The 25,675-nt window shown below is 39.5% G+C and overlaps 1 protein-coding gene across 1 annotated transcript; it reads right to left on the bottom strand.

Annotated features, from left to right (window-relative positions):
* Window positions 1-375: 375 nt before the first annotated feature.
* On the bottom strand, window positions 376-25,460 carry TMEM179 (transmembrane protein 179). The gene is made up of 4 exons (XM_072630065.1): window positions 24,593-25,460; window positions 12,180-12,317; window positions 11,036-11,114; window positions 376-7,381 (listed from the first exon to the last, which is right to left on the bottom strand). Exons 1-4 carry the CDS (start codon window positions 24,895-24,897, stop codon window positions 7,202-7,204), a joined length of 702 nt encoding a protein of 233 aa, XP_072486166.1. The 5' UTR covers window positions 24,898-25,460; the 3' UTR covers window positions 376-7,201.
* Window positions 25,461-25,675: the final 215 nt, after the last annotated feature.

The following is a 25,675-nucleotide window of genomic DNA, read 5'->3' as shown; positions in this document are numbered from 1 at the left end:
TTCTTCATCTGTAAAATAAGGGCTTTGGACCAGATGACTTCTATAGTCCCTTGTACCTATACTACTCCTCATTTCTAACCCTCCCTACTCTTAGATTCTATGATTTGAGATACGTGAGAGCACCAATCTTGGGACATGAGACTTGGCCCCAGTGGATTCTTTCTCATGTCAAGGCAGTGGTGGGTTGACCTTCACCAGTCACCATGTTGCTCTGAGAGGCCCAATTCTGCCCTAGTCTTTCCAATGGCTGTTGGAAAGTCATAATTTCCTCAGTGGCAGAGGTTTGAGCCTCCTGACCCAAATGAGAGGTGCCAAGGGGCACAGGATAGAAAGGAAAGATGCAACACTTTAGGCACAAAAGCACACCACACACCATGCTGAAGACAACTTTATTGAGAGAGGCTGCAGAAACAAGTCTGAGACACATTGAAGGGAGATAAGCAGAAAGAAGAGGGAGTCATGATGCTGATCAAGGGTGGGCAAAGGAAGCAGAGTCACCCTTAACTGAGGAAAATTCCACTTCATACAAGCAGCAGGAAGAAAACATCAGGGAATCAGCAACAGATGTAACTGTCCATCTAGGAGGCAGCAAAACAGAGGGTGAACAAAAGGCCCACACTTGAAATCCTTCCTTGGACCCCAGGCTGCTCGTTCCTGGGTCCCAAAACCTCATAGAAAGAAACTGATGAGAATGGAGAGCAATATGTCTATTCCTTGATGTCGAGAGCTCTGCATAAGGAACTCCCTCTACCCAGGCAGCTCACTACCTGACCTGCAACTGATAGTTTTAGTGAGGAACCTGGGCTTGGAGGGACTTCCCTGGGGTCACATCAAGCACGTGTCCAAGACAGAACTGGAACCCAGATCTCCCTGAATTCAAGGTCAGCTATGTACTACACTACACCATGCTGCCTCACTCCAAGTAAGCACTTAGAGGTGAAAGTATTTTTAGCAATGTATATACAAATGACTTTTTTTAATTGGATGAAAGGGACTTGAAGTCAGAAAACCTTTCTTGGAATCAAAATTCTTCAACTTACTAGCTGTGTGATCTTACGCTAGTTCCTTCACCTCTCTGGGTCTCAGTTTACCCCTCTGTAAAATGTGAAGGTTGGACTCTATGGTCCCTCGCAAGTCTAAAACTCTGGGAGCATCACTCAGTAGGTACCAAATGAAGGGAAAAGAGAAAGAAAAAAATGGACAATATATTCCAGATCGTGATTCTGTTTGGCCCATTTGAGAAGGCTCTTGCTAAAGACTTTTCATGACACAAAAAGCCCAGATACACTTGGGGGAATTTCATCTCTCTCTTGGCTCACATGCAGCCTTGGAAATGCTCAGGTCTTGTTTCAACTCCCTGATTTTGGAGGAGCAGGAAGGGTGAGAATCTTTTCATCTCCTCTCTCTTTCACTGACCTGATCTCTGAGAGATCTGGAATTCATTTTCCCTCTTAGAACAACAACCATTCACCTCTGGAAATGAATTATTCTTCTTTGAAAAGAGATCAGTCTTCCCAGGGAAACTGATTATGTCCCATCATTGCGATTTTCTACCTGTGTGAACTCATATAAGTCACAGCCCCTGTTTCCTCTTTTGGAAAGAGGATTAGAGTACATGGTCTCTTCAAACTCTAAATCTAATACTTTCTAGACAGAGATTAGGGTCATTCTTAGCAAAAAGCAACTATGTGACCTTCCTTCACTGTCATGCAAATTCTCCTTCTGGCTAATGCAGTACAGAGGTAACTTGCTACGATCTTCGATCCTAAATCTGGAGTCAGGAGAGCCCTTAGATGTCATCTGGTCTACTTTCCTCATGTACAGATTTTTTACAGACATTTTACTGGAAAGATAGGCCTAGAAAGGTCGAGCCATTCATTTAACAACTCTGTGAGGTAGGGCAAGTATCAATGTTCCCAATTAACAAATGGAGACACTGAGGCTCAGAGAATTTAAATGACTTGACCAAATCCCACAGAGCCTGGGTTTGAACTCGGACCACCTTCCTCCAAATCTAAGGTTCCATATATACCATATGGATGAGGCAAAATGATATACCGGGGAGGACATTCAATTCGGAAGTCCTGCATTCAAATACTGTGTGACTTTCTGGGCCTCAGTTTCCTCATCTATAAAATGACATTCTTGGGCTCTATGATGTCTGGCCTCCCTTTTGGCTCTAAATCTAAAATCCATATAATCTGTATGACAATACAGAAAAAGCAGAGAGTAGTAGAAAGAAGGCTAGACTTGAACTCAAAATACCTGGGTTTAAATCCTGACTCCTACTCTTCATGCTATGAAATCTTGAGCAAATTACTTTAACTCTCTGAGCCTGAATCTTCTCATCTATGAAATGGAGCCAATAACACTTGAACTGCTGACCATAATGGGAAACCAATTTACAACACCTGAAAAACTATAAAAATGAGAAGAGTTATTGTGAATAAGGCACAATCCTGCCATTGTGAAGTTTATAGACTAGGTCACAATCCCTCAGATTGAGCTAGAGAAATCCTTAGAAGCTATTATGTGTGAAAACTTACTTTCTGCACTGAGGGACTAAAGTAGGGTCCCAAATATCACAAAATAACAAAATCTCAGATTTGTTCTCCAAACAAGAGCTCCTTCTTCATCAAACCTGACAAGTGAAACACCCAGCTTTGGAGTAACCAAATTATTGAAATGTTATGAGTTGGTAGGGATTTTAGTCAAATCTAAAGCCTTGTCTAACCTTCATCCAAAACAGAATTCCTACTAGAACATAGCCAACAAGTGCTCCTCCAGAACTCGTTACCTTTCAAGGTGTCCTATTCCAATCTGGGACAGTCCTAATCATTAGGAAGTTCTTCCTGACATCAAAGTACAAACTGATTTTTTTCCACCTTACCCCATTTGTTCTTAGTTCTGCCTTTCAGGGCCAAATACAATTCTAAAGTTTCTTCCGCATGACATTCCCTCAGATATTTGTAGACCTTGCACAGCCCTCCCTTACTCAAAACAAAGTCAAGTGCAAGTCATGTTATCATTTCTCTGATGGCAGGGTCTTCTTCGGCAACAAAGGACAAACACAACAATCTGTAGACAAATATCATGTCCCTACTGAGGGAATTGAGGGAATTAGGACAGCAAGTGGTTAATTGTGGGAGCTGAGTGAACCACACTGACTCCATCTTGTGACTCAGTTCTGAGGCTAACTCAGTTCCCTTTCTACTCAATTATGAGTCTAGTCAATTTCCGTCTTGTGAGAAAACTTTTATACAATTGTGAGATTTGGAGGAAAACCTTATTGCGTTGCTTCAACCCAGCTCTGCATGGCTGGAAAACTGGACCCCTACCTGTTGCTTAGAAACCTTAACCAAAGTTAGGCTGTCCAAAATTCCAGTCAGATCCAAAGATTGATGCAAGGAGTTTTCTCACAAAGTCCATCTCAAAGCTATATGTCTAATCTGAAAATTGGCCCCATACTGATCTATCATTTATTGCCTCCATGCTCCTTTTGGTTGTTTACAGACACTTGGGGGAAGTGGGACACCTCTTTTTTCTGAATTCAGGGAATTATACCTGTTCACTCTCCTCCTGCCAACTTGGAAAGACCCTAATCTTTCACCCAATTAGAAATCGGATGGCTTAATGTTATATAGTTTCCTTTTAATTAATTGGTCTTATTTGATTTTTTTTAATGTATAAACGTCTGTCTCCCCCTATATTCAGGGTCGAGCCCTAAACTGAAGGCGCCTAGTCCCAATTTGTTGAGCAACTGGCATACATTGCTTAATAAATTGAAATGCTCAGAAGACTGAACCTTTGTTTCTTCAGTCATTTCATTTTTCACATGCCACACCACTGAGTCTTCTCTTTTCCATGCTAAATATCCCTAGGTTCTTCATCTGGCATGGACAAAAAAGCCTTTATCATTCTGGCTGCCTTTCTCAGGAAGATAATTAATAATTATTATTATTACTATAAATAGCTAGTGTTTATATAACACTTTAAGGTTGGCAAAATGCTTTGCAAATACCGTCTCATTTGATCCACACAATAACCCTGTGCTATTATCATCTCTATTTTACAGATGAGGAAACTGAGGCAGGCAGAGGTTAAGTGATTTGCCCAGTCACATAGCTAGTAAGCATCTGAGGTTAGATTTGAACTGAGGTCTATCCTGAATACAAATCCTTGTTCTCTCTAGCAGGCTACATTATCAATCTCCTTCCTACACTGTGGTTCCCAGAATTGAGCACAGTATGCCAGATGAGGCCTGACCAGGTGCTTAATAATGTTTTTTAAATTGGTTGTGTGATTTGGAACAAGACATTACACCTCTCTGGATCTGCTTCCTTGTCTTTAAGGTAGACACAAGTGATTGCAAGTTTTGCAAGGACCATGGAGATCACCTGGGCTGACCTCCTTCATAGGACCATTGTGGAGAAAGCACTTTGCAAACTTTACAGGGCCATAGAAGGGGGATTTATTATTGTGGTTGTTGCTGCTTTAGTCATTTTGATACTCCCTCAAGAAACATGGAATCAAAGCTTGCCTGCCTATGTAATATTTTAGAGTTTTCTAGGAGCCTGAAAACTATTGGAAAGGAAAAGGCCCGAAGCCATCAAAACAATAATATCCTCCCAGGACCACAGGCCCCTCGATGTTCCAGTAGTTCTCATTTGGATCACAGATAATTCTGCATAACTATTATCCATTATCAGATCCAGGATGAGGTCTGCTCTAAAACAGAGGGCTACAGAGCCTGCTGCTCCAGGGTTTGGGACTACTCCAAGACCCCAGACCCTATGGCGGTCACAAAGCCAAAGGTTTCTAGAATTTGGAAGGAGAAGGATCTGAAAGATGAGTGAGTGTAACTCCTCATTTTATATATGAGGCTCAGAGTGAGTAAGAGACTTGCCTGGTACTGGAAAGTATAATCACTCACTCAGTTGAGAAACTTTCTGAGTTTTTAATACAGCCAAAGAAAAGTAAATTCAACAGTCCAAAGAAAGGGTTACTGTGATATCCACCGGGAGCCTCCTCCTGGCTAGGAAATACTTTGGCATCTGAATATTAACTGAAATGCCTGCCATACATCCAGATGTTTTGCCTGCATGATGCCAAACACAGGAATGCTGGGCCTTCATGATGACAATTATGCAGATGTTTCTACTTGGAGAATTGAAGCAACAATCCTGGGAAATTAAAGGGAGCAACTAAAGGAAAAGGGAGCATGTGATGATAAGGTTGTCAGCCAGCCTCAGCTCCCCATAGACCATGTAAGACACTGAGATGGAGAAAACACTGATTTCTAGTCAAAGGAGCGAGATCTGGGACTACTCTCAGACTTTAAAAAGAGGAAACACCATCCTACTGAGATCAGGATGGAGGGCAGGATAGACCCTTTGACCTGATCCAGTTAATTAAGCATATAAGATTTAGTGCTGGAAGAGACTTTAGAGATGATCTAGTCCAGCTCCTTAATTTTATGGAGGAAGAAACTGAGACTTAGAGGAAGGGATGATTTGCCTAAGATGACAGTTAAAAAAGGAGCAGATTGGAACTCAGATCTCCTGACTCCAAGCTGATAGTCTGTTATATCAAAAAGCCTTTTATCTGAGTCTGAGGTAAGACCTGGATCCATGGACTGGAGGAGATGTCAGTCCCAAAAAGGACTCACTTTCTAAATGGAACTGTCTGCTGGTCAGTCAAGTAATGCTCACAGAGGGTAGAGAGATAAGGGGTAGTTACTCATCCCTTGAAACAGGAGGTGCTCCCCATTGTTCAAGGGATCATGGGTTTAAAGCCAAAAGGGGTCATCAAGTCCAGATCCCACATTTTACAAATGAGATAAGTGAGACCCAGAGGGGTAAAGTGACTTTTCTAGTGTCACACAGCTATTAAGCGTTTAAGGCAAGATCTGAACCCAAATAATTATGATTTCAAGACTGTTGCTCTAACTACCATACTATACTGCCTCTAGGTACTGAACAGCTTCTAAGTAATGAAACTTGCCCTTGGGATGTTGGGTGGATAGTTGCAGCAAAAATGATGTTAGGCCCACTCGGCATGTTACAAAGCAATTTTAAACACCAAATAAGGTAAGCTTTAAGTTAGGCAATTGGACTAAACAGTTAATCATCAGAATCAAAGCTTATTAATTCAGAACTACTCCTTAATAGGTGCTCAAGAAATATTTTTTTGAATGAATGATCTGGTGAAAAAAGATTAGAAACTATTTCAAACAGGGTCTGTGCCCTATCTTTGTATCCCCAACACCTAGAATCACATCTTACACATTCCTCAAGGAATGGGGGTGGGAACTCACCCCTCCCACCCCCACCCCCACCATCACAGAGTACATCCATAACTTGGTAGAGAACTTGTAACCTGTTGCCTAGGATTCAGAGACACTAAGTGGCTTCCCATGGGTCACACAACCGGTTATTGTCAGAGGCATGATTTAAACGTCATGTTTCTGATGCAGTACTCTGCTATGCGTATAGTAGATGCTTATTAAATGTCTAAGGGATTGAAGTTCACATTTAAAGTCATTTTAGGAGGTGATTATTATTTTTAAGCACAAAAAGTAATTACAAATTTACTATCAAAAAGTTTTCCAAGTAAAAATCCCCTTAGCAACATCAACTGCATTGGTCCTTATGTGCGAAAGGAAATATGTGAAATGAAACTGATCTGCTTAAGTTCTTTTACAATTGTTTGTTCCTGAAAGTAGTTTAAACATGCCTCTGACAATCTTGCTCATCGATGTACTTCACAAACCGTTTCTTGAGAGGCCACTCAAAGTTCAACACTAGCCCAGTTAAGTGAGCAAAATTTAGCCACCAGCACCACTGTAATTTTTTAGTTTGCCCTATAGCTAAGACACTGGCACCAAGATGGGCCAAACTGGCATTGCCAGAGTCATAGAAGATGACAGAGTGGCTGGGGGAGGGAAAGGGATTGAGAATGGGAATGAGGAGGACATAGAAGAGTCTCTCAAGGCTACCTGGGACCTGTGGGCTACCCACAGACCTTTCAGGTGGATACAGGACTAGGTGACTTGAAACCAGACCTAATTTCAGTCCAAACTAGCAACAACTTTGCTTCAGCAAGCACTAGCAGGGAAAGGCCAGGCCAGGGCCCCTGGGGCACAAATGGGAACAAGGAGGGATAGTGCAGGAAGAGGGAGGGAAGGAAGGTGGCCCTGGAATTAGATCATGCCGCTCTTGTCATCTTGAAAAAAGGTCCTTGACGAGGCTCGACCCAGCAGCAGCTCCTTCTCGTGGATGAGGCTCTCCAGCAGGTCCTCCTGCCGGTAGTTGTGGTAAACCTTCAGGAAGGCCAAGATGGTGGTGCCCAGCCAGGCCAGCCAGGCAGCCCAGAGTCCAAACTAGGACAGAAGGATAGAGCGGAAGGGTCTGAGGGGGGTACAAGGGAATGCATCATCCCCTGGGGTTGGGGGTTGAGAAGGTAGGCAGTTTGGCAATAGGTTCATCTGTTGAGTTGGTTTGGTGCCTTACAGTGTTTCTGGGTCTCTGACATGAGTAAGAGAAAAACACAGAGTCCCTCTGTCTCGACAAATCTCCAATCTCATTAGGGCTCAAACAGAGACTGGATGATGGTACGATGTAAGCTCCCCGCAAAGCTTGGAGTTTGCTGCTTGTTTTTTTGTCTGTACACCTAGTGGCTCACAGAGTGTGTCGGCCATAGTGGGTGCTTACTTAATGTTTACTGAATTGAATTCAATAACCAAGGATTATCAAGTATGTATTGGCCTAGATGCTCTCTGAAATCTGTTCTAAATCTCTGTGATTGATGATCTGAGAGAGCGCCAAATAAGATAATCAGGCACCAAGTTGCAAGTTTCAGCCAAGTCAGAACTCGGGGAGGGGGATAAATCCAGAGGTCAGGCTACTCAGGGAAGACACAGAGGAGGTGGACCCAGGTCAGTAACATATTCTCCATCCTCCAGTTGTCCCATCGAAAAATGAGGCCAATAATCCCTGCCCTGCTTACCTCATGGGGTGTTTATGAGGAGTAGGTGAGCAAATGAATGGGATAGCATTTTAAAAAGTAAAAAAGAATGACTCCAACATAATAGCAATAATAACAATAATCAATTATAATAATAAATAACTATTTCTACAGTGCTCTAAGATTTCCAAAGTATTACCCTGTGAGGTAGGTGGTATAGGTACGATCATCCCCATTTTACATGTGAGAAGGCAGAGTCTCAGAGAGGTTAAGTTGATTTATCCAGCATCACACAGCTAGTATTTGACAGAGCAAGGATAGAACCCAGGTTTCCTACACAGGGACTTTTCCACTCAATCACTCTTCATTCCATGACAGATTGATTATCATTGTCTATGATTACCATTGTTCTTTATTATTTTCCAATTTAGCAACCAACACGAATCAAATAAAGCACATAGCTGCCCCCATCTGGATCTGCTTCAGCCCCAGCAGACTCTAGCCCAGACTGACCTGATGGGTTTGGGAGCCTTCCCTCTCAGCTTCAGTGTCCACTGTTCAATCTCACCTTTAGGGGTAAAGAGGTTCAACCCAAACTACTACTCCATTAGATTGTGACTTTTTTTAAGGCAGGAGCTGTCTTTTGCCTTTCTTTTTATCTCCAGCACTTAGCCCAATGCCTGGAACATAATAGGAGTTTCAGAAATGTCTATTGATTGATTCTCTTTCTCCCAGCAAACACCAATGGGAGCAGCCCCTGGATTTTTGCTCTTATTTCCTTGGAAGGACACGTCTCTACTGTTTCTGAATCTAGGGAAAATTATGAAAATACTTTGTTTGATGACAGCTAGCAGTATCTGGGCCCTCTCTGATGCTCACCTTTAGAAGGATATACCAAGGCACAATCTGTAATTCCCTTGCAACAGTGTGGTCTTTGGTACCCTACACATACTTCCCCTTCCTGAGGTAGGACAAGCAGACAATCCCCTCATCTTACTGAGGAAGAAACAGAGTCAGAGAGGGCAATCAACTTGCTCAATGTCACACAGAAAATGAGCAGCCAAACCAGAACCAGAAGGGAGGTCTGACTTCCAATCCAAAGTTCTCTCTAACACCAGCCTGCCTAGTGAAGGCTTCACTGAGCTGAGCCAGCTTGGCCTGAGCACTAACGAATGTGGAAAGCTAACCATCCTGCAGTGGACTGGATGACTTTTGTTTTTTAGACATTTGGGGAAGTGATCAGTCAAGAAGAAGAAACAATTTAATGAGCTTCAAGATGAAAAAGTCTGACCAAGAGCAGGCTGTGCTCAAGAGTGAAGGGCGTAAACTAAAGCCAGTACATTTTAGACATCATTTGCATAAAAATTCATTTAACATTTTTATTTGTTTTATGAAAAAAAGTTTATTTTTACATAAATAAAATTGCTATTTCTTTTAAAATTCTTTTAAAAAATATTTCTTCTATCATTGAGATAACCATGTGGGAGAGAAAAGGACATGGGATTATGAGTCAGAAGACCTGAATTCAAATCCTAGCTCTGCTGCTTTACTGACTGTGTGACTTTGAGCAAGTCTAGCCCAAAGCTGGATTAGATGATGGATGCCTAAGGTTCCATCCAGCTCCAAAAACTCACCCACTACCTGTGTGATCTTTGGAAGTCATTTAAACTCTCTGGCCTTGAGATCTGCAAAGCAGTTGCCTCTTAAAAGTGGATAGAGTTCTGGGCCTGGAAGCAGGAAGCTCTGAGTTCAAATCCAGCCTCAGACATTTACTAGCTGTGTGACCCTGAGCAAGTCACTTAATCTTGTTTGCCTCCATTTCTTCATCTGTAAAATGAGCTGGAGAAGGAAATGGCAAACCACTTTAGTATCTTTGCCAAGAAAACACCAAATGAGGTCATGAAGAGTCAGACAAGACTGGAAAATGACTGAATTTCTCTTAAAAACTCTTTGAGGTAGGCAGTAAACATATCATCATGCACTTCTCATAAAAAGGGACCATAGGAACTTGCTTAAGGTCACATATCAAGGCACCATGAGGAGACCTTGGCCAAGCCCAGGACCTCCTGACTTCAGGGACAGTTCACAGTCTCTCTATGAGCTGTACAAAATTCAATCTGGAAAAGACCTCAGAGGCTGTCTATTCCAAACTTCTCATTTCGCAGATGAACAAGCTGAGGTCTGGAGAGGTCGTGACTTGTCCAACGTCCCATAAGCAGTCTTCTGCACCTTACTACCTGGCAACAAACCAAGCTAAGGTCTCTCTCTCCTAATTCTCAATGCTTTAGCAGCCCATAAAGGTGGGAAGGGCTGTCTAATGGAGGAAGGCTCTGACTTGCTCTGCTCAGCTCCAAGGATATTGCTAAGAATAATGGAAGAAAGTTACAGGGACAAAGACACTGACTCACTATAAAGAAAAATTTGGTTAAAAAAAAAACTCTGAAAAATGGAATGGGCTACCTTAGGAAAGAGTGAGTTAATAATGACTTCTCTGGGCCTCAACTTTCTTGTGTGCAAAATGGTAGGACTGAACTAAATGACACTAGGGTCCCTTCTAGTTCTAGACCCATGATCCATGATCCCAACTAGGTAGTTCAGTGGATAGAGCTCAAAACCTGGACACAGGAAGACCTGAGTTCAACTCCAGCCTCAGGCACTTACTAGATATGTGACCCTGGGCATATCACTTACCATCTGCCTGCCTCAGTTTCCTCAACTAGAAAATGGGAACAATAATAGCACCTACTTCCCAGGGTGATTATGAAGATTAAATGAGATAACAGTTATAAAGCAATTAGCACAGTACCTAGCACATAGTAAGACCTTAATAAATGTCTCCTTCTCTATTGTCTCTCCAAAACTGGGGAGCAGAATCTAAATATCCATTTATCAGAGAGATTGTAAAGAAGGTTCCTTCTCAGGCAGAAATGGACCAAATAGTCTCTAAATTCCTTTCTAGGTCTGGGGAAGGAGCCAAAGGACCAAGTCAGCAGGACTCCCCCCTCATCCCTAGAATGGCCCTCCTCAACAGCTAATAATACCTCTCACCCAATCTCGAAATCATGCCTACCTGGGCAAGCGAAAACTGGTCATAAAAGGCCGAGTTTTCAGGGTTCAAATCCAAGTCCATATTCTGCAGCTCTTCACAGCTAAAACAGCAAAGATATTGGGAAAGAAAGTTATTTCCATATCCTTCAGTGGAGGAAAACCTCTGAGAAGAAAGTAATGTAAATGCAAAGAAGAAAGCAGCTCCTGGGTTTTGACACTGTTTCTTCCAATAAATCTGATGTGGTCTCCTCCCAGGACTTGGAAGGAATCAGTTAATGCAGGTTCCAAGGACCACTAAAAGGAGTCCACAAGTGTCTCTTAATTCAATTGGAAAGAAGCCAGAAGATCATACATCTGTCTACTGTGAGAAACCAGCTAGCCCAATACCCTCTTCCCACTTCATTTTACAGATGAGGAAGTGGATTACCTAGGTAACCCATGTCATTTGTCTGTAGAACTAATGTTTCTACCTAAGGGAATACTTTACGCCTCCCCTTAAAGTCCTTCCTCATTTTCTCCTCCAGTCTTAGCTATCCTAGAACCCATGCAAGACTGCCAATGGGTGAGAATAACCACTAACACTGGGATGCCCTGTCCTTTTGCCTTAGGCCAGGATGCATGACTGCTCACATACCTTTGATGAAATGGGAGTCAACAACTCCATGCCTTATGATGAAATGGAAGACCACCAGTCCTTTACCATCTGCCCTCCCACTGCCTTGTAAGATCCTTCAGACTTTATCAACTGCTCTGTCTGTGTAGCCCACAGTCTCCTAGTTCCATCATCTGACTCCCTTATGGAAGCTAAGAATGTCTGGACCTTGCCATGTACAATGTCCATCATTGTATCCTCCTGGACCTTTCCATCCATGCTGCAGCTAAACTTTCTTTTATATTTTGTCTCTCTCAATTAGAGTTTGAGTTCTCTGAGAGAAGAGACTGTCTTGTTTTTTCTATTTGTATCCCCAGAGTTTAGTGCAATGCATGGCACAGAGTAAGTAATTAGTAAGACACTTTTTTTTTCATTCATTCATTCATCTATTTGAACATAGAGCTGCCTTGAACTTGACTTCCTTTCATCCTCAAACACACATGCACACACACACACGCACACACACACACTCCACTTCTCCCCAGGGTACAAGAAGCATAACACAAGCACATACCTATTGGGCATGCTGCCTTTCTCTGTGATGGCATCACACCACATGTCAAATCCCACACTGATAATAGTACAGGCAATGAAAACTACGAAGAGGATGAAGATATTAAGCATCAAAGCCGCAAATGACTCAAGGCAGGTCCTGTAGAGAGGAGAGCAAAGAGATAGTACTCAGAAACAGCCAACACATGGCATCTGCAAGCTCTTTGAGAATCCCAGAACTCACTGCCTTCCATCCTGGCAGCCTCTCCTCAGAGTCCCATAGAGCATCTTAATTCAGGCCAAGCAGGTCTCATTCCCGCTTCACATAGATGCATTTGTATTTTTGTAAATGTCTAGCCAGGATGAACCACCAACAGCAGGTAAGCCAGATGGAGAGTCACACATGACCCTCTCCTCATTGACCTCAGGGAACAAAATCCTAACTGAATAAAATGATAGCTCCCCTTTCTATGATTTTCTAAAGCTTACAAAGCTCTTCCCTTACCATAAACCATTAGGGTAGGCAGGCTCCTTTTGTATCTCTAGGCTTAGCCCAGTGCCCGGCTTGAAGGAGTTGCTTAATAAATATTGATTCATTGACTATTAATCATTATTTTTCACATAAAGAAACTGAAGATTAGGAAAGGTAAAAGACTTGCCCAGCTTTGTTCATTTAGTAGAGACTCTAAGACAAGTCTAAAAAAGAACATGAATCTTTAGCAGAGAATTTGAAAAGACCTGCTGGGAAAAGTGGAAAGTAATTTGAAAGAAATTAGGATTAGACAGATATTTTATGAATTATATGCCACAAGAAGCTCAAAATGTGTATGGTAACTAATTGTTATAAGTCAAACTATCAAAAAGAAAAAAAAGAAAACCAAATCAGAAACCTTTCATGGCATGGAACAGAGGTGAACACAAAGGATAAAATAGACCATTTCAATTATTTTCAAGGATTCTTGACTTCAGGGATAATGTTCTTTACACTATATATCCTCAACCTCATTTTGTTGTTCAGTCATGTCTGATTCTTCATGACCTCCATTTGGGTTTTCTTGGCAAAGATACTGGAGCGGTTTGCCATTTGCTTTTCCAGGTCATTTTGCGGATGAGGAAACTGAGGCAAATGGGGTCAAGTGACTTGCCTGGGGTCACATAGCCAGCAAGTGTCTGAGGTCAGATTTGAACTCAGGAAGGTAAGTCTTCTTGACTCCAGATCCAGCATTCTATCCACTGTGCCACCTAGATGCCATTTATCTACATCATGACTTGTATCATAATTATTAAGCAACTAAACTGGAGGTAATGCTGATATCCTAGAAAGAGGATTCATCCCACTATGGACCCAGGCCAAGAAATATGTCTGCAGGAACTTCCCCAGACAAGATACACACACACACCTCCTATCTTGGGGAAGCATGTCAACTGAGGGGCAAGAAACTACCCCCCCCTCACAGAACCATCCAAGCTGAATAGATGGATCATAGGGTCATAGTGTTTTCTTTTCTACAAGAACACAGAATCACAGAGTAGCAGGACAGGAAGAGTAGGTCCAGCTAAAGGCATGATCATGTAATTAAAATTGAATTTGGAGAGAATCTCCTTTTGACTCTTGCCTCTGTCACTTTGAACAATCAAATCTGAAAAACAAGAAAGGGAGAGGAAAAAATAAATAATTTAGGTCCCTTCCAGCCATAAATTCTAGGAATCTATAGACCTGTATTTCATTGGCCAGGAAACATAATGATATTTGTACTGCAGAACTCACCAGTTCCAATTCAACATCTACTATGAGCTAAATACTATACTCACAAGGTGGTAATGATAACAAAAATAAAATGAAACAATCTCTGGTCTCAAGGAGCTTATATTCAACAGAGGAGGGGATAGGGAGAGAAGAACATTAGCAATGAAAATCAAATGCAAAATAGAAAAAATAGATCAATAGAATGGGTTAAATAAAAAAAATCAGAAACAATTGAATTCAATAAATAGGTACTCAGTGAATCCTAGAATATAAGATTCTTTCGAAAGAACCCTATATCTAAACTAAAAAAAAATTACAAATTTATTTTGAAAAAATTATATGTAGACAAATATTTTAAAAATCGTATACTACAATAAACTCTAAGCATATACAGTATCTGATTAATACAGGTACTTGCTGTAGAAAAATTTCTGACCAAATACAGGATAAAAGTGATCACAAAAAAGAAAATAGATAATTTTGATGACATAAAATTAAAAGGCTTATAAATGAACAAAATGTAACCCAGATAAGAAGGAAAGTGGTCAATTGGAGAGAAAAAGATCTTCACATCAAATCTCTGAAAAGGATCTGATAGAAAAATTATATGGGAAACAAACAGATAAGACCAAAAGCCATTCCACAATGGATAAGTGATCAAAAAATATAAACAAGTAGTTCTCAAAAGAATTATGAACTATTGACTGCCTTATGAAAGATTGTCCCCAAACTTACTAAAAACATGAGAACTACAAAACAAACCAACTCTGAGTTTGACATCAGACCAAGCAAATTAACAAAGAGGACAAAAGCTGGAGACAACTAGTATTGAATGGGTTACAGAAAACAGGCACATTAATGCATTGTTGGTGCTATAAAATAATCAACCATTTGGAAAGCAATTTTAAACTATTTTAAGAATATGAAAAATATTCATACCTTATAACCCATATTCATAAACTTCTAACTCACTGGAAATACCCCAAGAAGGCAACAATAAAAAGAAAAACTCCACACACAAAAAAATAAAGTACTTTTTTTGTAGTAGCAAAGAACTAGAAACAAAGAAGATTGGAGAAAGACTAAAAAAATATATTATGGAATATTACTAGGCTATCTACAATAAGTATGGTGTTATAGGTCAGAGCTCAGTGAGGCCAAGCTCATATTGGGAATTGGGATAAAATGAGAAGACATCACAGACCATGTCAACAAAACAAGTTAACTTAACCATACCATCTTTGTATCAAATATATACATACAACATTTGGCTTTGTAATGTACTAGTGAATCTTTGCTTCCAATAATTTCTTGTAAACAACATATTGTGGGATTTGTTCCTTTTTCATTTTGCAGGTGAATTCATCTTTTTCACATTCGCAGTTATGATTGTTAATTGTATATTTCTTGCCATTTTTTATGCTTTTTCTTCTCTTTGCTCCTGACCCACTCTTTACAAAGGAGAGGATAGTGAAAGGAAACAAACGTGATCAGCACTAGTGAACAGTGTAACAGAAGCTACTTGCTTCTACTCCACCACTAGTTCTATATTCTCCTCACCCACACCTCAATCATTGGTTCTTACACCTTCTTTTCTTTTAATCTCCCCTTGAGGATTCACCTTCCAAAGTTGAAATTTGCTTTGCTTATGAATAAGATCTTTCCAACTCTCCCTTTTACTCTCCATTCTCCCCCTTCCCTATTCTTGCTAATATCCCTTTTGAGTTTAATACTACGTCAAATCCTGTGTGTTTGTATGTTCAAACCTCCTCTGTTCAGTTTAGATAATAGTGAAGTTCATGTGATGCTCATTACACCCACTCTTTCCTTTATGTTTGTATAATCTTCTTGTGCACACTGATATTGCATTCTACCCCTTTCTCCCTCATTTCTTTTTATCCCTTCATTTTCTTAAAATTCTCAAAAACAGAACAATATCACCCATAGTTTCTCTGTTTTTCTTCCTGAAATCCACATGTAATTTTTGAACACTTTAGGATTTTGAAGGGACCCTTCTCTATTCTCTTCCATAAAAATATAGGTACTTAATCATCTCTTAATTCCAATGGAATATACCTTTCTGAGTTTCTTTTGATTCTTATATTACAGTCAAAGTTTCTATTCAGTCTGGCTTTTTCATCATAAAGATTTAAATATTCCCTATTCCTGTAAAGATCTATTTTCCCCCATGAAGGATTCTACTCAATCTTTAATAGTGTCATTCTTGGTTGTAAGCTTGTATCTTTTGCTTTCTGGAATATCCTCTTACAAGATTTTCTCTCTATTACAGTTGTTGCTGCAAGTTTTATTTGATCTTGACTCTGGTCCCATGATACTTGACTTTTTTTTTTCATTCTTGCTTATTGCAGTGTTTTTTCTTTGTCATGGAGGTGCTGGATTTTGACTATAACATTCCTGAGAGTATTTACTTTTATTTTCTGTCAGGTCTTCCCATTTTCACTTTGTCTTCTGGATTTCATAAATCTGGACAGTTTTCATGTATAATTTCTTGAAATATTATTCCCAAGCTTTAATTTTGGTCACAGATTTCAGAAAACCCAACAGTTCTTAAATTATCTCATATGTACCTGGGGAAGTAGGACATATACCTCTTAAATTACAGTTCCTTGAAGCATTAAAATAAGTACATTTTACTTTGTTAGATTTGGCCTATTATTCCAACCTGCAAAGATCTTTTTTGGATCCTGACTTGATCATTCAATGTGTAAATTGTTCCTTCCAACTCTGTTTTATTTGAAAATTTGATTTTTAAAATGTCATCTATGTCACCATCCAAGTCACTGATTAAAATGTTGAACAGAATAGGGTCAATAATAAATTGCTGCTGGGTGACTCTGCTTTAGAACTCCCTTCAAGTTGACATGGATTCAGTAATAACTATTCTTTAGGTTCAACAATCAACCAACTCTGAATTCACCTACCTATTCTATCATATAACTTGCATAGCTCCACCTTACCCACAAGTATAAGTTAAGTTTATCAAATGTCTTCTCAAAGTCTAACTATATTATGCTTATGCCTACCCAGATCTAGTAGTCTAGTCAGTTGGTCAATTAATATTTATGAACATCTACTATGTATCAGGCACTATGCTAAGCTCTGAGAATGCAAGGAAAGGCAAAAGACAGTCCCTGTCCTGAAAGAGTTCACAATCTAATGGGGAAAGACATAAAAAGAAACTGAAATGTGGTGGAGCAGAGGACACTACAGTAGCCACATAAAAAGTGTTAAGGTAGTTGCCCCTGGACACACTCCTTAAATGGAGGCACTGGGAGGAACTCTAATGTGATTTTGCAGGATGAAGAGATTCCAGAGAGCATGGGCAGATAAGTGACACAGTGGATTGAAAATAGAGACTTGAAGTCAAGAAGACCTGAGTTCAAATCCTACCTCAGACATTGTGTGACCTTAGGCAAATAACTTAAACTCTCTGAACTTCTGTCTTCATCTGTAAAATGAGGAAGTTGGTTGTGAACGCCTCTAAGATCCCTTCATATTCCTTCTAGTTTTTAATCTATGTTCTCTGATCCCTCCAAAGATAAAGATAACAAATCATCCATGCTTGCTTATTCTGTGCCATTCTCATCCATATCTTCCCCAAAAGTGGCCACAAGAGTCCATCTAATGAGTTAGAGTCCTTCTTCACTTTCTCCTAACATTTCAAGGAGTACTCAGTAGAGGCCTCTGGCCAGCTTCCTGTGATCCTTCTCTCTCACCATGAAATCAAGCCAATTATGTTATCATATAATTCTTTGATGGCATACTTTACTCCAATCTGAAATTCCTCATTGGTTATATATTTCATTAGACTCACAGATACCTCCATTTCTCTCTGTGCGATGCTTATTTTTATTTCTTTGGAGGCAGCAGTATTCTAAGTCTCACTGTCTCACAGCAAAACTAGTAAAACATTTGCATTGAAAACATGGACATTATGGGTAGTAGGGGCTGGAAGGAGGGAGAGAATTTGGAAATCATTTTTAAAATAAATGTTAAAAATAAGTAAATATTTTTAAGAGACAGGAAAAAATGGAGATTTACTGTCATGACAAATTTGGGGTTAGTAAAATGTTGTGTTTTGTTTTGTTTTTCAATTTCCTGAAGGCAATCTAAGCCACTGTCCTCCTTTTCAACTCTTGGCAAAACTCATTGTAGAACTGTACTTCCTAGGAAAATATAGTTAGTCTTATATAACATGACTATTATGGAAGTCATTTGCAAAACTACACATATATAACCTATATTGAATTTCTTGCCTTCTCAGTGGGGATGGGTAGGGAGGGAAGAAGTTGGAACTCAAAGTTTTAGGAACAACTGTTGAGTATTGTTCTTACATACAAATAGGAAACAAGAAATACAGGTAATGGGGTATAGAAATTTATCTTGCCCTACAGGACAAAAGAGAAGATGGGGATAAGGGAAGGGAGGGATGTTAGAAGGGAGGGCAGATTGGTGGTAGGGGTAATTAGAATGCTCAGTACTTTGGGGTGGGGGGAGGGGGGAGATGGGGAGAAAATTTGGAACTCAAAATTTTGTGGAAATGAATGTTGAAAACTTAAAATAATAAATTTTAAAAAAAAAATAAAAAAAGAACTGTATTTCGTGTCCCAGAAATATATACTATTGGACAAATTCGAAAGTATAGCCATTCAGATACATGTATAAATCTAGTCAACAGTCTTCATCCAATTATTCTTTCCTGTGTGAATAAAAGGGCCAAACTCTTTTGAGTGATTAAAATCTCTTCCAGGAGGCTCTACAGCAAGTTAGGGCTTAATGATATCAGCACAATGCTGTGGAGTCCCTCCTTGACCTGGACTCTGCTTTGGATCTTCTTCATCACAACGACAAAAATTTTTGGTAAACACACATCTCGCTGTTTTATGGACTGCCAAAAGCTTATTATCAGACTTATCAGACGGTCATTTAGCAGGGTTATTTCTGTATTTACATCTTCTAAGGAGTCTTAAATGATCTTTTATTTTTTTTAATCCTTTTTCTTTTGTAATCAACAAACAATAAGCATAATGAAATATTACACATTCTATGTCCTTTAGTCAACTATAAGGTGGTAAAGATATCATTATTTGTTGAATATTATTTGAATAATCCCTCCCCATTAATATCCTTATCAAGGATAGCCTTAATTCATGTATAGATGACCCTCATAAAGACTTTATATACATGAAAAGGGAGGCATCTAAGTCAATAACTGTTGACATTTTCTGAGTCATCTTTTTTGAAATCAATGAAGTCCAAGATTTTTTATATTCCTTCAGTATATATACCTCATTTAAATTTTTTAAGAAAAGGCATGAAAAGTCCGGCATGACTTTTGATAAAGCTCATTAAATTTATTTTTTTCAATGAAAATCTGCCTTCTCTCCTTTCTGTATTACCCAACACACACATTAACAAAGAAAGAAAAGCAAAACACTTGTTACAAACATATATATAGTCAAGCAAAACAAATTCCTACATTGACCACGTCCAAAAAAAAGGTCTCAGCTACACTCTGAGTTCATCTCCTGTCTTTCAGGAGATAGATAGAAAGTTTCTTCCTAAGTCTTCTGAAATTACACTGGTCATTCTGTTGAACTAAGTTCCTAAGTCTTTCAAAAGTATTTGTTTTTACAATATTGTTGTATTTGTTTAAATGGTTCTCTTGTTTCTGTTCACTTCATTCTGTCTCAGTTCATACAAATCTTCTTAGGTTTCTCTGAAATTAGTCCCTTCATCTTTTCCTATAGGCCAATAGTATTCCATCATATTCACATACCATAACTTGTTTGTCCATTCCCCAGCGATGGGAACCCCCTCAGTTTCCAATTCTTTGCCACTATTAAAAGAGATGTTATAACAATTTTTGTACTTGTGAGTTCCTTTCAGTCTATACCTCATCTTCTGAGTAAAAGTTTTCTAAGTTTAATCCCCAATTTGTTCTAAACTTGCTTCAAGAATCCTAGTCTGAGAATTCCATTCTCTGTGGTCTGGCCACTGCTCTACTTCTTGAACTCCACACATCTTACTGTGGGAGAACATACATACCACTTAACATGGGCTTATGTCTTGAAAACTTTGTCATTCACTAATTAGCTAGCACTGTGAGTTAGGCAAGTTTTTCTATATCTGTTTCCCCATCTTTCCTCCCTCCTTCACAGGACTATAGTAAAAATAAAAAGTAATGATATAATATATTTTGTAAACTATAAAGCATCATATAATGTAGTCTATCATTAATGATTATGTAAATAGCAAATATTACTGATATTTGACAGTAATATAAATAATAAACATCACTGATATCATTGCAACAATGTTACTATATTAACAATTATAATATTAACTACATTGTCATATTACTAATATTGACAGTGAATATCATAATCAAGAAAGTTACAATTGTAATACAAATTACTAGAATTAGTAATGTTAATATTTTGATTTCCCTATTCTATTAACAACAAATAGCATTCTCAATTTCCAGGAAGTGTGGCAGAATGGATAATCTTAGATTTGAGGTTATCTGGATTCACATTCTGGCTCTGACTCATATTAGTTGCCTACTAGTTGTGCAATGTTAGTGAATTCACATCATCTCTAAACCTCAGTTTCCACATCTATAAAATTACAATGTTGGACTAGATCAAGGATTCTTAACCCTCTTTTTTTGGTCATAGTCCCCTTTGTCAGCTCAGGGTTGAGAAATGAAAGAAGTCAAAGAACTAACTCTCAGAAGCCTCATATCAGTATATCATTAATATCTGCAGAAGGTGCTGGACATGGCTAATATCATAAATATGACAAAAAATAAGTTGTCATCAATAAGTATCACATGCTTTATGTGCCAAACACGTGGCTATATCTTAAGAAAGAGGAAAAAACTAGTTGTCAGTCCAGGAACCGTTTATGAACTAATTGTCTATGTGAAGTCAGACCAACAACTACTCAGAGCAATGGTTAAAATAAGTACCAAACTAGAAGGAAAAAAAATAAAGATAAGAAGAACCCACGGGCAATTAAAACAGCTCCAACCTGACTTACTCAAAGAAGCTTTTGATGGTGAAAAAAAGATAAGTAAAAAGACATTAACTTTGTCACCATTTCTTACAAAACTTCAATCAGTATGTGGCAATCACTACAGCAAAGAGGCCCAAAGAGCCCAGAAAAAATACCTCAGCCAATCAACACTTGAACTTCTTGCTAAGCAGAAAGACCTGGAAGCCATTGACATCAGTTTAGAATTTAAACTAATTTGCAAAATGTTACAAAAAAGGATAGTAAAAGATTGCAACCAATGTCATTTGACAAAATAATAAACAATGGTAGGAAACAAGTGGGAGAGTGAACAAGTCTGCAAAAAAAAAAAAAAATCAAAAAACTTGGCGTTGAGACTCAACAAAGCCATATCATTCAAAGAGAGTTTGTAAGTGAAACCAAAAGGAAGACAACAAATAGATGAAAAATGAAGCAAACCTACAAGAGTTTTTAAAGTGATCTATTTTCTTCATAATTGACAATGAGACCACAATATTTGGAATCCATAAAGGGCAGAAATGAAAATGACACCTCAGAAAGTAAAATCACAAAGAGGATCTGTAGCAGTCTAATTACTAACAGAAAAAAATCCATCCTGGAGGCAACACAATTTTGAAAGCATTAAGAGGTTGTTTTTAAGTTATTTGAAAAAGGGGAAAATTTTGTTGACTATATTATTATCAAAATAAAGAAAATTGAAAGGTAATCAATAACTTAAATCTAAAGGTAATCAATAAACTATTAAATATGCCCACATTGTCATCTCTATAAACTCTTTATGAAAATAACTTACACATTCTTTTAGGGTATCCTTAATGGAACTATGAGAAAAGAACAGGTAGATTTCCAAAAAAAAAAAAAAATTTCCTGTAGCAGACTACATGTTCGATCATATGATTAAAAGACACAGGGAATATAAGATTTTGCTGGAAAAGTTATTGATTCCAAAAAAGAATTTGACTTTGTAGAGCAAAATTCAACCTTTAAGTCTCTCCTTCTAAGGACACTTTTATGCTTATGTTAAAATCATACCTTGATACCTTGAAAGATGCAGCCACAGAGCTGTAACTTCATTCAGTAATCATTTGGCTACAAATATGAGTCAAGCATAAAATAGGGAGACGAATGTTTACCAAAGTTGTTTACTTCTGTCATAAAAGATGCCCTGAGCAAAGTCCAAAAGAAAGAGGAGTTCTTGTAAAATAATGTGACTTTCCAGATGCTTCTATCTGTGGATGATATTTTAACTATTACATCAAACTCCATAATACTACAGGACCTTGTTAAGCTGCTCCATGGCTATTCAAAAATTTTTGGTCTAACAATTCATACAGTAAAAACCAAGTGGATGAAGAATGGCACACAGTTAAATAAGCAAGTCGTTCACTGATTTAGGCCATTAGGATATGTATCATGTGCACAGACTTCAGATAAGTAATGAACTTGTCTCACAACTGAATAGAAGGAAAAAGATAACTTGGATTGTATAAGAAATTGCTCAGACTGCTCCCTCACACAAAACTAGTTCTTTTTAACATTAACATTCCTCCTGTATGTACATTTGTAAATCATAGAATTCCACAATCTCCAAAGAATCAAAATTATAGTGACTCAATGGCAATGGAGAGAATTATAGTTCATCTAAGTAGGCTCAGTGTATTACCAACAATGATTTGGAAGCAAGAAGCAGTCAAAAAGATTTCATGCAGGAAACTATGATCAGAAAAGGAGGTGGGACTACCTTATCGCAATAGGTAGATATGACAAATTGATAATCCGTGTGCTGCACTGGTAACCACAAAATGTTAAATGCAGTTAAGGAAGGGTTCCAGTTCATCGGACAGATTCTTTATGGAAGATATATCAGAAAGACTAAGCATAAATGATACAGAATGAGAGGCATGGGTGGATTGCAATCTGCTGCATGGGAAGGAGTATCCATATTGATGAGCTCATGGATACATAAAATTATTGAAATATTACAGTATTAAAGTGTAAGTCTCATCTTCATTAAACATAGGATTTCATAGGCTAGGAACATGATGAGTGCTCAGAAAATGCATATTAATTGACTTATTCAAGAATTAATAAATATTTACTAAGCACCTACTATGTTCAAGGCCTTTGATCAAAGCTGGGGATACAAAGATGAAAAATGACCTAGTTCCCTTCCCTCAAGGAACTTACTATATAATAAGGAGAATGCAATAAGTATTTTCCTATTAAAATCAATAATAATATACTTCAAAGATCAGTGATATCATTAGAGCAGAGCATTCTTATACCAACACAGATGTCAACCATTCCACACCAAAGCAGATAGCCTTCTTAAGTTATGTTTATCTTAAGGATAAAAATTTATCTTGAGAAAGCAACTCCTCTGTGGATAAGCCCCTTGAAAAGGGGAAGGGGAATTTGCAGGACTTCTCTGATTTACTGATGTCACTAGAGGTCATCTCTTCAGACCTAAGGACCTTTCTAGACAGTAGAAAGCCTCATCAGATCTGGGGAGGGAAGAGAACAGAAAGACCCTTAAAAATATGTAAGAAAAGTTAAAAAAAATTAAATTTAACATTCAAAATGCTTGGACTACACAGTGCCCAAACATCTGGGAGGGTCCCAAATATCATATGTCTGCAATGATGCAGATGAGATAGCCAAGTGGGCAGTGGATAGAGTATTAGAACCTCGAGTCAGGAAGACCTGAGTTCAAATCCTACCTCGGGCACCTCTTAGCTGCGTGACCTAAGCAAGTCACTTAATCTCTCATTTTCCTCATGCATAAAATGAGGTAATAATAGCACCTACCTCACAGAGTTGTGAAGTTCAAATGAGATAAATGCAAAGTGCTTTGCAAGCCTTAAAAGGCTACATAAATTCTAGCTATTATGAGGGCTTGCTGGAGGTCACATGACGTTGCATTGACTCACACCCGAACTGCCTAGATTAATGACTGATTTTTCCCATCCAGGATGAAAGAAATTTGTTTGTGGGACAGTGAACTGAAAGAAAGGCTTTTGTCTCTTCTCACTTAGGCCTCAACCTGGCCCTTTCCTCCCTCACTTTGCACCGTCTCTGCATCAAGCAATAAGAATATGGGAGAAGTGTCCATGGTGCTAAAGGGAATGTTGTCTAGGCCAGTCAGGCTTGAAGAGAATTGACTAGGTAATTTTTGCACCAGGAAGAGGCAAGTTTGTTTAGGATAGGAGGAGAAGGGGTCAGATCTTTGGATGGTGGATATTGGATAGATAGTGTTTACACCAAAGGATGTCTATATGCAAGGACTGGGAAGGAACAGAGTTCAATAATGATGGGGGCAGCTTGTTTGCATAGCGATGATTTTTGCATGGGAGTGGAGACAGCTTCCACAGGAAGGGAATGTTTTCCAGAGGAACTGTTGGAAGAACGCTGTTTACAAGGGGCTACATGGAGGGATATGGGAGAAGGTGGCTTTTTACATTTGGCCTGGGATTGTTTTCAGGTGAGGAGGATTGTTTTCAGGTGAGGAGGCTTGTTTGCAAGGGAATAGATGGGGTCCAGAGGAGAGAGCTGAGCCCTAGGGACATAGTTCTTAGCCCCAAGCAGGTTAGTTTGGGGCCAGGGGCCGCGTAGGGGCCGCCACTACTTACTCATCGAATCCCTTGCACAGAAGATAGAGCGACCGCCAGGCTAACCCAATGGCCACAGACAGGGAGAGCAGGGCGGCGAGCAGAGAGTAGTGGCAGGCAGCAGGCGAGCCCCACTCCTGCACCGTGAAGCGCTGATGTTCCTGCACGGTCAGATTGGTGTTCAGCCACATGCCCTCAGTGAAGAGCAAGCAGCGGCCGTGGAAGTCATGGCAGTTCTCAGTCAGTGGCACCACCACGATGAAGCTAAACAGGAAGGCAAGGAAGTAACAGGAACCTTGGGCGAAGACTAATTTGTTTTTCCCCATGGTCAGGCCTGGCCACGGGAGTCCTGGAGGGGAGAGAAGGAGGCGGATAGAAGATAAAAAAGAAAGAAAGAAGAAGAAACGAAGGGGGGGGGGGGAAGGTAAGAGATAAAAGAAGGATATGAGAATTCTGCACGGCAAGAGAAAAAGACAGGGAAGGAAAGGAGAAGAAAGGGGAAAAGAAAGGGATGAAAAAGAACAAAGACGGGGAGGAAGAGGTGAAAACAGAAAAGGAAATGCAGGAGGAGAGGGTAGAGGAGGGTTGGGAAGAAGAGAGAAAAAGAATGCCGAGGAAGAAGAGGAAGTGGGGCAGTGGACAAGTAAAGACCTGGAAATCCGCAGAGGAGGGAGGCAGGTTCTCACCGCTGGTGCAGGATCTGGGGCTGGGACTGCAGTCTAGGGCTGGGGGAGCCGAGGAGGATGCGCAGTGGGATCTCGTCCAGGCCACGGCCTCCTCCCCCAGGCCCCTTCTGGCTGGCTTCCCACCATACAACAGGCGCTTGCGCATTTCATTTGTATTGCGGCGTTTTCAGGACGCTGGACAGCTCGGGGGGTGGAGTACATCCTTTGGCCCTGATGATGGAGGAATGGGGAAGTGGGAAGTCAGGGATCTAGGGATGGAAGTGCAGTCAGAAGTTCACATTCTTAGTCCAGTTTATCATCATTAGATTCTAGTAAATAAGACCTGTGGAAAAGTAATGGGGTGATGGATGAAAATATGGCCTCAAATTTCACTCTACCTCAGATCTCAGACCTCACTAGCAACTCAAAATTCCTACAC

The sequence above is a fragment of the Notamacropus eugenii genome, chromosome 1 (assembly GCF_028372415.1).
Source record: "Notamacropus eugenii isolate mMacEug1 chromosome 1, mMacEug1.pri_v2, whole genome shotgun sequence".
Taxonomy (NCBI): Eukaryota; Metazoa; Chordata; class Mammalia; order Diprotodontia; family Macropodidae; genus Notamacropus; species Notamacropus eugenii.
This window is presented reverse-complemented; position numbering and strand designations above follow the sequence as displayed.